We start from the raw sequence: 14,742 nt of genomic DNA, 5'->3' as shown, positions 1-14,742 counted from the left end.
TTAATATAATCACTTTGTAAAGCCAGCTACATGAGACGCTCTTAGTATGTAGATGCTTTATAAATTAAAGTAACTATTAAGACAATCGGTTTCCACCCAGTGCCTACGACGTGATGAAATGTGTAACTGGGCCACAGAGTAGAACGCGAGGATAACTCTTGCGCATGTAACCTCATGCCACCGTGAAGCTGGGATGGTGTGGTACCGGTGTGCTGTGGTACAGCTGTGCTGTGGTACAGGTGTACTGTGGTACAGGTGTGCTGTGGTACAGCTGTGCTGTGGAGCAGCCGTGGTGGACACGGTGAGAGATGGCTCTCGGTCACACACCAGGGGCACGATCCCCGTGTTCCAAATTTACTGAATGGTCTTCTCATTTCGGGCTATGCTAGCGTCGCTTACTTCAATGCAACATTCACACAAACGACACTGTTGTTTGTATTTTGGACATCTACACGCTCTGGTTCATTCTGTCACGGTCTTACTCCAGAATCACGGTTCTGAAATAAAAAAAAGCCAAACGCTGGAACAAGGAGTTGATGGTTTGCAGCCATACGTGACAAATTAAAAGTGACACATCCCTGGCAGAGCGTTTACAAGTCACAAACATCCATGATCCACGCTCGCGTACAAGGGTGGCAGAAATATAAATAAATGAATGCAGCATTGTAGCTGAACTACACAAGACGCTCACGCTGAACCATATATCTATATATATAAAATCGTGAATCTGTCTGTCTGTCTGTGTGTCTGTGTGTCTCCGGACCATACGCACTTTCATTGGACGCCGGTTGCCCCTGCCAACGGCTAGCGACGCCTTCGCCGCTTTCATTGGACCTGGCAACGGCTAGCGACGCCTTCGCCAAGGGCTGCACTTTCATTGGACGGCGGTTGCCCCTGCCAATGGCTAGCCACGCCTTCGCCACTTTCATAGGCTCCGTAATTAATTAAATAATAGCCATTACTCAGTATTGTTCAAACGCTAGGGGGGGGGGGGGACCGGCACCCGTACCCAGCGTCAGCCGGGTGGGAAAATCAGGCGAGGCGGGAGGCTCTGCACGGTGCTAGGCCTCGACACCCACCACGCGAATCTAAGGTAAATTCATAAAAGTTTCACGTCCTCTACAGAGTCGTGAGGGAGGGAGAGTGGCGAGGGAGGGAGAGTGGCGAGGGAGGGACTCAGCCTCAAAACGAGTAACTGGTGTGCCGTTTTCACATCGGCACTGGGGAGACAAAGGCGGCCGGCCGTGGTGGATCCAAGTCCCGGGCGAAGCCGGGTCATGTGTATGTGTGTATGTGTTTATGTGTATGTCTGTGTGTCTCTATGTTTGTGTGTATGTATGTGTGTGTATGTGTTTGTGTGTTTGTATGTGTGTGTGTATGTATGTCGGTTTTTTTATGTGTTTATGTGTATGTCTGCGTGTCTGTATGTATGTGTGTATGTACGTGTGTGTATGTGTTTGTGTGTATGTATGTGTGTTTGTATGTATGTGTGTGTATGTGTTTCTGTGTATGTATGTGTGTATGTATGTGTGTTATGTGTCTGTCTGTGTGTCTGCATGTATGTGTGTGTGTATTGTGTATGTGTTTGTGTGTATGTATGTGTGTGTTTGTGTGTGGTGTGTGGGGAGCGGTAGTGTAGTGGTTAGCGTGCTGTCTGTGTGTCTGTGTGTGTGTGTCTGTCTGTGTGTGTCTGCGTGTGTCTGTGTGTGTGTCTGTGCGTGTGTGGTGTGTGAGGAGCGGTGGGTGTAGTGGTTAACGCTACGCTGCGCTACCAACCCGGCGAACCGAGTTCCATTCCCGCTCACGGCCACCACCGGTGACGATTATTTGAACCTCCCCTAGGTCGACTCAGCCTCAAACGAGTAACTGGTGTGGCGTATTAACATCGCGACTGGGGAGACAAAGGCGGCCGTGCGTGAGTGGTGAGGGAGGGAGAGTGGTGAGGGAGGGAGAGTGGTGAGGGAGGGAGAGTGGTGAGGGAGGGACAGTGGTGAGGGAGGGAGATAGGTGAGGGAGGGACTCAGCCGCAAAACGAGTAACTGGTGTGGCGTATTAACATCGCCACTGGGGAGACAAAGGCGGCCGGCCGTGGTGGATACAAGTCCCGGGCGAAGCCGGGTAGTACAGCTAGTACCATACACAATTACACACATACCACAGAGGGAAATATCCAGCCAATGGAATAAACCGTGCATGCTTTCAAAGCACCCCTCAATTAGGCCGATGGATTTACAGTGTTTTAACCAGTGGTTGCATTTGCTTTGATGTGCAACTCGGCAAACCAAACTCCAAATCTACAGGCGTCAGCGTCGGGGGCTCGACTCTGAACATGATGCCTGTATATTTGGAGTTTGCATGTTCTCGCCGTGGTCGTGTAGATGTTTTTCTCCGGGTTTTTCGATGTTTCCCTCCACATTTATAAACATACGTTTAGATAATTATTTACCTGCTATAAATGTCCACATTAGCCACTTCGTTGAGCGATCATTTGTGGCCAGGCAGCTTCTTAAAATGAAGCTAATAGCTCAGTGGTTAAATAAAATTAGTTTTTTTTTTTGTGATTCGCTTACCTTTCCTATACTTTGCACGCCTATCGTGTTATTGTATTGTTTGTTGTAACTTTCTGACCACGTGCCCCGACTGGACATCTGTGAAAAAAGAGCTTTACAACTCATCGGACTTCTCCAGTATACATAAACATTCTGATTCAGATCTCTGAAAGCCACCCCTGTTTTTGTATTGTTTGTTGTTGTCACATTCCGACTCCGTGCCCCTACTGTACATGTGTGAAAATAGCTTCATAGCTCTTCGGATTCCTCCAGCACAAATAAAAATGTTGATTTCCGAAAGTCACCCTTGGCGCTTTCGACTAACAAAAACTTGTGGTAAACAATGCCACTCGTGATACCGGCTGGGCAGCACTGCACTGCCCCCTCGTGCGTTTGCGAGGAATGCCCCCACCACACGATACAGTCGCATTCCTCCATTAATAATGCCCGATGCAGCGAATAAGAACGCACAGCAAGATTATTACTATTTTCTTCTCCTCCCAAAAATACACGCCCTGCACAGGTTCAAGTGGTCATCGATGTAATAGTGCACGAACCAGTTGGTCCAGCTCACGTTGGGCCAATGTAAAGTCACAATTGCGAGTCGCGCACGGCGTCTGAGCACCCAGATTGTCTCTATCCCTGTTTATGATTGTGTAGTTGTGCGTCTGTCAGAAATGAGATTTTGTCAGCCATGAAAGTTTAACAGGGCGATGCCATGCGCCCTGACATTTGCACGTGACCCCTGTTCACTATGAATAGGGCTACATAGTCGCTGTGTGTTCTGGGCAAGGGTTTTTAGGCAAAAAAAAATACATTGAACGTCGCTACCAGAGCGCGTGGTTGACACGCGCTCGAGTTTACTGATGTTGCTCAGACATTAAACAAAAAGGCACACACACAACACTCTGCAATGTCAAGTAGGCGTGAGTGTCAGTGTTGAGCGCCCTGGTTCCGTTAAACGTAATATGCACATTCATTATGCCTTGCACACCCACGGCAGATGAATCGCTGGCAAGTATGAAAAGAGATTAAAAGTGGGGTTTTTGGTCATTAAAGAGAGAGAGGCCGCCACTTAAACGAAGTGCTCTCGTCACAGTTGTGGCCAACCTTGGAAGGAGAAGTACAATGAGATGACTAATGATTCCAGGACCTAAATGGCAGCCACAGCACGCATCCTGCCACAAACACGGGCAGGAAATGACCACTCCTTGCAGCAGGGCTGCCTCTCGCTTCACTCTCTCTCTCTTGAATGGTGCAGAGAAGCCAAATGGCCGCTGTGCTTTAATAAAACCATCGTGATTCTGTTCACAACCACACGGCACGGACTGCAGTCTTCTCCGAAAGTGAACGTAATTCAGAACTGTCTGTTCACTGTACGCCCATGGATTTGCAGTCATGGGGGCAGATGAAACGTGTGCCTCGGAGAGTCATTGATTGTTGTCGGTGAACAGGCAGTGGGAGTGCTCCACTTTCCACCAGGCTGCTCGCCGCACAGCTGAAGAGGTTGGTCCTCGCTTGTGGAATTAAAGATTAAAATCTGTTCCGTGACTTCTCGTCGGAAATGAACGTTGAAACAACCTGCCAGATTCCAACTACAATACAGCGCAACAGCATTTGGAAAATAAATGTTTTTCGGAGTTTACAAAGATCGAAATAAGGAAACACCGCGGGCGTGGCAGCCATTGAGAGGTGGCATTTGGCCCAGATGAAATGCTTAAAGGCACACACATGATTAAGAATGTTTGAGTCACAATGGCGTCCTAATTGTCAGAAAAGAATGGAGCCATTGTACAATGACATTTCACAATACGCAGCCACAACTTTTTTAGAGAATTATGCCAAGAAATCTAGCACTGTGGCATCGACATGAATACAGCTCTTATGTTCTACTTGTTGGCAATTTTTTACTAATATATTTCACCAACCAGAGTAGAATATAAAAAATAAGTATTTCCACAATCCTGCTCGGAAATAATTAGCCATAGTCAAATTAATCTAAACCATGCATAGTCAACAAAAAAAGGCTTAATTAAAATGTGTTCCCCATCAAGTATGCAATTACATTTCAAGCAGTTTGATTGTGAGCCTATAATTAGAATGTATCAGCGGTGAAGTGCTATTGGCTCTGGGGGTGGAGGAGGAGGAGGGGGGGCAGTCCTGTGATCAGCTATGGGCCCGTCATCCACCTGTTCACGGGAGCACACCTGTGCCGCGAAGTTCTCGCACGACTGTCATCAGAATGACAGCGCCAGGGGCACAGAGCAAGGCGAAACTCCGCCCTGTCATCTCCCCACACCGGCACGCCCCACAATCGGCCGAACGCCAACTGATTGACAATCATCGTACAATTAAAGTGATTAAATTCGTGTCAATCCAGTATGAAATGCGTCTTATTCACGCCCAGCCATTTCACACAAAGAAACACAAATCCATGGCAATGTTTCGCCAAACAACACGGCCACTGCGAGAAACTGCTGTTAAGTCATAGAGGGCCCGGGCGATGTTTCACGGAACGGCTGGCCTGCTTCCACGCATCCTTGGCCAAGGCACAGCCCCATGGCGTCGTCGAGGCAACCGGCAGGCCCCCCCACAGAGTTAATTCTCCAAGCTCGAGGCCCAGGCAAGGAATGCGCATTAATTGAAGAAATATCACACTGGTGGAAACTGTACTTTTTTTTCACAACCACCATTCTTTTCATCAGGTAAACAAGCCACCTTCACCGCCATATATCTAGAGCGTTGCTCGAGGCAACTTCGCTAAATATAATTGCAACAGCTCAACGTACAGATGTCAAAAAACACCAACAGAATGACAAACTAACAAATTGATGTGTTTCTCTCTCTTTCTCTGTAGCTTAAATTATAACAGCGGCCTTAAAACTGTCTAACTCCCAAGTTTGCATCAGATTAACTCGGGAAACGCCCACGGACACGGCATTAATTCCGATGCAGCGCCGTCACGTCCAAATATCATGCCATTCACACCCGAGAGGGCCCAAAGGCGCGGCGCGGGGAGCTCCCCGGAGCGAGCGGGCGTCAACGGTGAGCGCTGACCGCAGCCACGCCCGGCGAGTAGATTCCGGCCACAAGCCTCAACCAACCTCGCCAAGCCCCCCAACCCCCCCCGCCCCCCGCAGCAAAAGAAAATAAACCACAAAACGCTCGTGGCATATCACGGTAAGCTGGTGCGGCACGACGCACGGCGACTCGCACGAACAGCGCACCCGGCACGTGCCAGGCTCGTCGTTAAACTGAAACCAGGTGGTATGATGAGAGATTTCACCTCTAAGTGCAATCAGTGATGACGTCCGTAGAACTAGTTATTCTGCTTTAATGCAAAAAGTGGCTTCGTCGTAAAGTCATTTTTGAGCCAGATGTGGAAAATCAAGGACTCCCCCCTTAGGCTATCAAACTCTGTGTGAGAGCTGCTACGGCGAAGAGAAGAAATATGCAACGTAGCTCCGGTGCATCGCTCCGGGCCACTGCAAACATACCTCTTTCTAACCAAACACATTACAGGCCTTTTTGAATTTTGACGATCATTTAAATACCAATCTGAATGCAGGCTCTATACCGTAGAGAGTGCCATATCGGTAATATGTCATAGTATACGTTTTAGTTTATCGGACCGTACAGGTCTATAAAGGATACTATTCTAAGGATGCACAGTACAGTGCTGCACGACCACCAACCAGCAACGATTGCCGTGCCCTTCACTGAACGCAGAGGCCATGCATCGTAATTGGAACTACGACAAATGGCACACTAACGAAGGGCACAATCTCAGGCCTTGCGCACGCTCCGACGCTCACATCGCCGTGGTTGGGATGGACCTCATAACTCTGCTCCACCACCCTGACGTGGAGGCCGCGGACTCATCGTCGGCACCCCAAGATCACAAAAGCGCTTGCCACCGCAACTAACCTTGCCACACCACACGGCAGCAACAGGAACGAACCAGCCGGCGGCAGACTTAAACGCCGCTACGTCAAATTTGTAGGATGTTAAGCCCAGACTTGATGTGTGATGTGGTACAACAACAACAACAAAAATGCCACCCCTCATCTCACGGAGACTGGGGAGCAGACAGCCGCCGAGTGCGGCAGGAGATATAACAATTGCTTTTTGCATCTCGGGGGAAACCGTGCAGCTCCCAGGATTTGACAGCGCAGCACCTTGCGTGTGAACATGTCACGGTGACCTGGCCGTCTATAGCCGCACGTTTGTGGCTGCACACCGAGTTCACCTGGCACGTGCGATTGCAGACACGAGGGGACTGCCTTCACGAGCGTCCGCAAATTATCGAGTGCTTTCACCAGCCACATCCAGCAATCCAGACAGCATGTGTGATATACCTTCGAATGTGTGTCCGACGCTCATTTATCACGGCGGACGTTTTTATTACATTCTCAAGTTCCTTGTTTTTTTTGCATTTTAACGTACACTTGGGTAATTTCTCAATTTTCCTGAATTCTGTCTCAATAGGGGAAGTGTATGCCCACACACATGCCTGCCATGTGAACGTTCTCTACTCTAGCCTCGTAAAACTTGCTTCGTTAGTTTTTAATCTGAAAATGTATTTTCCCATTACTGGATCTTAATCATTTACAGCAAGGGGCAACTCAATGAGTTGGGAGAGTTTGAAGCAATATATTTGATCAGTGAAACGACCGTGCTTATGTATGCTTATGATGCCTTTGAATTTTACCCTTTACTCTGTTAAGCTCTGGCCATTTGTCAAGCTTTCATCACACACGCGCAGGCACAGGGCTTTTATTCGGATGCAGGATGAGGTGGCAACTTGCTCCACGTCACTTAAGTCTCACACAGGGCCATGGGAGGCTGTGGAATCACTGAACTCCGAGACAAGCAACAGCAATCACTTGCTTACATAAACATCCCCGTGAATTGCTCCAATGACACTAACTTCTCGATTGCAATTTACAACTCAGGTTGTTTTTAAGCGTGTGAACATCGCACTTAACTGCCTGAAGGATGTGCACTCCATCGCGCGAACACGAGTGCTCCAACTTCACCAAGGCAACCGCTGTGTGTCACACTCAGCATTGTAGTGATGATCTTTGACCAAATCATATCTCGGAAGCGAAGTAGGATCGAGTGCTTTGAAGATCATGACCACCATGCACGGCAGGGTTGTTATAGGCTGCTGGGCTATGTTGTCAGCAGGGAGCAGTGCACAATACATTGTACTGTACTATGCCCCCACGTTTTTGCTCCTTGCCTGCATTAACCCACATTGACCAGCGCTGTTAAATATTGTCAAATGAACCCCCGCGACCCGTATGACATTGGGAGGAGGCCATCATACAGCAGTGGATTGACAAAAGGGTCTGTACATATGCACGTGTAATAATGCACGGTCGTGCTTGAATCCAAAGTACACCACCGTCTGCTTGCATCACCGCATTTGTGCTTAATCCCAAACAGCCAACAACACCGGGCCGTGCTCAAGCCGAAACGCGATTACTAGCGCGTCTGATTGTAACCATCCAAAACCTCGTCCCCATGGCAGCCAGGTGACAACAATGCTCGTTTCTAAGAGACGGCTTCATTTACACACTGAGCCCTTGCGAGCGAAGTGTCTCTCAAGAAAGAGCACGTGCAGCCGGGGAAGGGCAAATCCGCCAGGTCGGGCTCCGGTCTCCGGGAAACGGCCTCGATTGAGTCGCACGCGGTGTGGCCGGGGAGACGAGCGAGCGGCTAGGTGGCAAGTCCCTGCTTGCTCGCAGCGGTGGATACAAAGCCCACCCACCCCACCATGTGCACACATCACAGTGGCGCAGTGCCAAGCAGGGGAAGAGGTGGGGGTGGGGGGGCTCTGTGTTTGCCGTGCACAGTAATGGGGCATCCTCAGGAATGTCATTCAACCAATTCGACTCGCACGCGCGCGTTTGGCTCCCCGTCTCGTCACTTCGGTGTCGCGCTGCAACGCGACCGAGGCTTGTATTGCTGCGGGCATTTCAAGTTTCGTACACGTACGCCAAATAGAGTATCTGCGTATGTTGAACTTCTTTCGCGCCGTACGTAGCCAACCGTGCTAATCGGAGGTGTGGGGAAATTGGGGTTAATTGGCGTAGCTCGTGTATTTTTTCTGACCTTGATGGAAATATTTTAACAATTAATGGCCAATTCCAGCAAAACAATGTGACCCTATTAAAACCAGTTATTTGGAGCGGAGTTCATAAATAATGTTTTCATAAAGGCACGTGTCTATATTTAACTAATATCGCCAGTGGCAAGGAAATTATAAATACGACTATCATCAGATGCCACCGATAGCAGCCAAATTTCAATTCGATTTGGATATATGTGAATCTGTCTGCAAAGAGCCACGATACGATAATAATTGTTGTGCACTTTCACATTCGAACTGCACCCTTCACAAGTGGATATGACCGATTATTCACTTATGAATGTGTCAATTTGACAATGGGCTTGGATAAATTGGAATGAATCCTTAATTATCCTTCCTCCAAACTTTTCTAGAGGACGGTTATTTTCTGCAAACAAAAAAAGTCACGTAGGTAGAAATAGAGTTGTGTATTTTAGCTTCATCTTAGAATGCACTACGAGTGCATACAGTGGAAATTTATTCACGATAATTCCTTTATCAAAGAAACAATAACTCATTGCATTCATTATTAATACCGTCTTATCACAGGGAAGTCTATGTAGCGCAGTAGTAGGCCAATGATGCAGGCAATAGTTCTCAATCACAGCAGAGGGCAGACAGATTGACAAAGTTGCTCGAGATGACACTTCATACCGTGAGGGTCAAAGCGAGTGTGATCTCCAACTACGAGTCAGCTAATGTCTCTTCTATGAACAAGGGCCAGTGCTCGGAGCGTCAACCTCATGTATATATTTCAGCTATATACAGTGTTCACGACGTGCCTTGCGCATCCTGCTTGTGCACTATGCTAATATAGCCCCTTTATTTCATTTGTACTTTTTTTCTCTGGTAAATAATACATGCGTATGAAAATCAATAGATCTTTAATGTACCATTACTCTCAAGGAGAGGATGCAAGGGAAGGTCCTTTTTCCCAGCGATAGGACGCGGAATAACTGATGATGCCCGTACATCACGGCGCGAGCAGGAACGCCGCAGTGCTGACGCCGCCGGGCTCGCGTTAACCATTTGCTCACCATACTCTTTGGTTCTTTCGGTAAAGTCACGTAGGTAGAAAAAAATTAACCCGTAAAAACAAAGTTTTTCACTCTAAATCCTTTATATGCGTGGCGGCTAGAGTCCTCTCGTCCTCTGGCTTGAGATGGCTGCCACCTATGGGTCAGATGATTGTCTGCCAGCATTAAGCAATTGGTAATTAAATATTTTAAAAAAATTCCCTAAACAGTGTAAAATTTTGGAAAAAAAATTTCACGAAAATTTATTGTCACGCACAACGAGTCTGTGTGCAAAATGTCAGCTCGATTGGATCACGGGAAGTGGGTTAAAAAACGACCGAAAGATTTGCCCGGTCGTAAGCAAGCAAGCACGCAAGCACGCAAGCAAGCGAACTTAATATAAAGGATTTAAAAAGGAATAGATCACGACGTTTCGATCGCAACTGCTCACCCTGCAACTTCTGCATCACGTCCTGGAAGTTGCGGTCGCTCTTGCCCACGAGGTGCGGCGTGCGTTGGGGTGCCGCCATGGCTCGCGAAGTCGCCACGAGGCTGCGGCGATTCTCAAGATTCCGTTCCTTCTCCTCCTCCTCGTCCCGGTCGAGGATCAAAGCATCAGGAGTCCCGCGTGGCCGTGACGAGTCGCATCCTCGACGGTGTCCGGAGAAAGGCGTAGATCCAAAACTAGAATTCTAAAGAAAGAATCCTGCAAAATGAGATCAGGCATTAGCTGCTATAAGCAACTGTTGCTAAACAACGTTGGCACAAGACCATAGAGCATTCAGAGCTTGACTAGAGACTCTTCAGATTAAAAACGCTACCGAGACCCACAAGCAGAGCAACGTTTACACCTTGCATGAGCATGCGCCGCTCCTGATTGCCTGGTATGTCAAAGCAAAGGAAAGTCGGGTAAAGATCTAATTTAGAGGAATTTGAAGTCAGCAGTCAACAGGAAGTGCTGTAAATTATTACTTGCCTGAGCCTGCAAACAAGAAACAGCGTGCCAGTGCCTTCTGTGTGAACTTTTCACAGATGCAATAGCTCGGATCAGCCTTGGACTCACAAACCCACGACGTCTTCTGAGAATCACGAAGTAGAATGCTCATCGACTGTAAATTAAAATTCACTCTCAATCCCCAGTCCACGGTGTGAGTTCAACTTTCACCAATCGCCAACCAACACTGCTCAGCCCAGTGAGGCCCCTTTTCCCGGTCAAGTGGCGAGGATTTAGCCACGGCGGTGGCGGCGTAAGTAGGTGTTGAGTGGAGCCCTTTCGGTGTTGACCAATCGTGTTTGTAGAGTGCTAAGGAACCGTTTGTAAATGCGGCGGCGGCGGCGTTCCATGTGCCCCGGTTCTTTAGTGAGTTGCTTTGCATCCAAGCGGCGGGAGGACGCGTCCCCAGCCCGTCGCGTAGCGAGCGATTGAAGCAGGCTGCACGCGTCTGTTAATGTTTGACTAATCCGTGGGTTTGAGCTGTTCGCTGCAAATTAAATGGACGGCTTGCGACAGCCACTCCTCTTAGGGCACACTATGATGATGATGTTGCTGCACATGGCATGCGAGTGCATTGGTTACATCACTGTATTGATCAGAGGTTAAATTACTCATGCACGTCATGTTTTTGTTTTTACAACATACAGGTGATATTTACGGGACACACAACAAAAAGTCAAATATAGCATTTACTGTGCAGTATTTACATTCACAATGAGCCATGTAAGTGTATAACTGGTTACAGTAAGGTTATGTTAATGATGTGTGCCATTGTTATTTTTGCCATGAAGAAGCAGGCACTAATTGGAGTCGATTTGAAAGATAAACTACGGACCATTGCATGCATCACAGAGATGACAGGACCATCTGTCATCTCCGTGATGAACTAGTCGGATCTATCTGTCCGCAGACGCACTACCCGGTGCAAGTGTTAAAAGGCTGACCTTGGCCCAAAACACGATGATGAGAGTTTGTGTTTGTTTATTGTAGATTAGGTCATTTCGACAACGCCCTATTCAGGGCGCTTTATAAACGTAGTCACGATTGATCAAGTTTCCAATACAAGTATTAGGCAGCTCTCGTTTCAAATGGCAGCCCTTAGCCAATTGTGGAAATTCCACATTCCTGTGACAGGGGTCAGTTCATCCATAGGACAGCCACTACTATCTTCACAGACAGAGCAAGTCAACTAAAGATGGACGACTGAAATTCGTGAAAATAACATGATGTTTAGTGATTTTCTCAAGTCGACACAATTTTTTTTTTACCAAGTCAGGCCTACTGAGCCATTTATATAGTTTTTCAGAAGCAACCTGGTCACAAATGATAGCTCAACGTATTTTTCCAAATGTAAAACTTAACTAAAACTATATACACATATCGCCCACTTAGCTATATGTGTATAGCTCTTTTTGAGAAGCGACTTGTCTACAAATGATAGCTCAATGAAATGGCTTATGTGGACATTTATAGCAGCCAAATCCTCTAAAAGCACGTTAATAAATGTGGAGGGAAAACCGGATGACCCAGAGAAAAATCCACGCGATCACAGAGAGAACGTACAAAATCCAAATATACAGGCATTAGGGTCGAGATCGAACCCACGACCTCCTGTATACAAGGCGAAATAGTTAACATCTCGCCACCGCAGCAACACACCAGGGAGTTTACCAAAGAGAAGTGGAAAGTCACGGTGTCAACACCGTTTCCCCCAAACTCTTGAGAAACATATTACAGTCAACATTTTCACTTCTTCTTATTAGGGCACGTACAATTATACAGCCAGTACATGTCTGTGTATGTGGTGGCATTCACCTTTCTAGTCATTATGAATGTAATATACAGGTAGACACACAAGCATAACGTCAACATTGTATAGACGCTGTTATCCATTACTCACAAAGAGCCACCACGCGGAGCCACTCTTTTTCAGTACATAGGTCCAACAATTTAATCAATCTAAATGGATTTCAGTGACACTCAAAGCCAGAACATTGCACTTACCCAAATTATCCGTATGCTCAATCATAAAGCTGACGCGGTAGGAATAATATACCCTACCACGTAAAAGCCCTTCTATCAATCCACTGCTGGATGGGAACCTCCCCACGGCGTACAGGTCGTGGTGGTGATTATTTGACCATGCTTCACCACGCTGGCCACTGCGGGCTGGTGAAGGCCAGGAGCAATACACGTGGGAGCATAGAAGTAGAGTACAACGAATAATTTGCCTGCACTGCCCTCTGCTGGCAACGTAGTCTCGCAGTAGCCTGCAACACCTATTTCATTTGTGGTGATCACCCGTCCCAAGCATTCAACATCCAGGCTCAATCCCGCTTACCTTAAGACATTTCACGAGATCGGGCGCATTACGGGAGATGTCATCGGCATTACCCCATACCGTACAATAGTTACAACACCGTGTGGCTTTCCTATGGGTCAATTGGCCCCGCACTCACTGTGAGTGCCCATTGTAAGCAGTGTTTAATTTCAGCCGGAATAGTCCACAGCGCTGCTCCGGGAATTATATTGGCACCGAGCCTCATCCATCTCGCCTTATTTTGTCCTCATTATTCTATGTTTAAACCTACGGGATTAATATGGATAGGCTTAGCTTGTACTCTAGTGGAAGTGCCTTACGCCGATAATACCTTACTCCAAGCCAGCATCGGCAGCGCTCCCAGAAAATATTGAGTGAGAAATTAAGCCCTTTGAGCGCCAGCCACATAACAAGGGTACAACACTACCATTGTACCACGACTGCGTGGAACCCCTCTATAGCAATTTCCAGGGGCACTTGCCAGAGAGATGGTTCATATTTAATGCCAATGTAAAATACGAATGTCACGGTGATATGAATGTGTCGTATACAATGCTGCCGCGCACAATGTATTACATAATTAAATACATTATCAATTACCGTGGTACACGTCCTGCGCATCAAGGGCATGGGTGATTCTTAACAAGCGACAAACCCCGCAGCGGCATACATACATACTTTAGTTATTTATTCATTACACATAAGCTGCTTACAAACACCCATGTAAACAGACAGATCATTCACACGTTAGACCCCACAATAATACGACACTTTGTGCCGAGTCGACCGGAGGTTATACAAATACACGTACCATTGTACTGCTTATATAAACATCCGAAACCCGATTGTGATTTGATGATGATATGGTGAAGACCCCGACGACAGGATGAACGACAGAGAGCTGAAGACGACGATGTGATTCTAACTGTGATCATGATGCGACGTTGCTTCGGAAGTATCAATCGCACACAGCGCGGTGCAAACATCAAGGTGAAGCACAGCTCTGCGTGGGATTATAACCAGTCCCTTCGAACCTCCACGCATGTCATTGTTTTCGTTCCCCGGGCGGTTATAGGCGCGCGCGCGCGTAAACAGCAGGGCGGACAGCATGTCTCGTGCACACAGCGAACACACGCGCACACACACAGCGCACTCGACGCTATAAGACGCGCACACAAGCCTAACATGCAACACGCCGCATCGCCGATGCATACGCACGTAGCTGGCGCGCGCATCCTCTGCGTCGCCTACCTTCGTATGCCGCTGCGGATGCGAGATGAGTGGCTGTTGCTGCTGCTGTTTTATTGCTCGCTGCTGCTGCTGCTGCTGATGCAGGAAGCTCGCTGATGGCGCGGCGAGGATGCGCGCTCGACCTGGACGAGCCTTCGCATGCTGCTGCTGCTGCTGCCCGAGCGCTGTGGCTGGCGGCTGTAGCCCGTGCGCTGTATCAGCCTGCGAGCTTTGTCAGCCTGCGTGGGCACGGGGGTTGGAGGTGGCGCTTGCGCGCTGCGAAGGCGGCGAGAGAGAGACCCCCCCCCCCCCACTCACTGTGTGTGTGTGTCTCTCGCCTTTGCTTGTTGTGCTGCTGCTACTGTTGATGCGAGGCGCCCGCTGCTGGACGTGGGGGTGTGCGGAGATGCGGTGGTGTTGGCCACCCACCACCCCCTCGTGTGCCGTGCCGGCCTTCACTAGCGCTGCTCGCGAACAGCACTTGCCCCAACAGTCTG

General features: G+C 48.2%; 1 protein-coding gene across 1 annotated transcript in view; it reads right to left on the bottom strand.

Annotated features, from left to right (window-relative positions):
- SYNE1 (spectrin repeat containing nuclear envelope protein 1) overlaps window positions 1-14,473 on the bottom strand; it is a 163,708-nt gene extending 149,235 nt beyond the window's left edge. The window contains 2 exon segments of the mRNA XM_061558914.1: window positions 10,153-10,393; window positions 14,267-14,473. Of these exon segments, the coding sequence (XP_061414898.1) occupies window positions 10,153-10,231 (79 nt within the window). The 5' untranslated portion in view covers window positions 10,232-10,393; window positions 14,267-14,473.
- Between the last annotated feature and the right edge of the window lie 269 nt (window positions 14,474-14,742).

The sequence above is a fragment of the Lethenteron reissneri genome, chromosome 25, assembly GCF_015708825.2.
Source record: "Lethenteron reissneri isolate LAM-NWPU_2019-01 chromosome 25, ASM1570882v1, whole genome shotgun sequence".
Classification (NCBI taxonomy): Eukaryota; Metazoa; Chordata; class Hyperoartia; order Petromyzontiformes; family Petromyzontidae; genus Lethenteron; species Lethenteron reissneri.
This window is presented reverse-complemented; position numbering and strand designations above follow the sequence as displayed.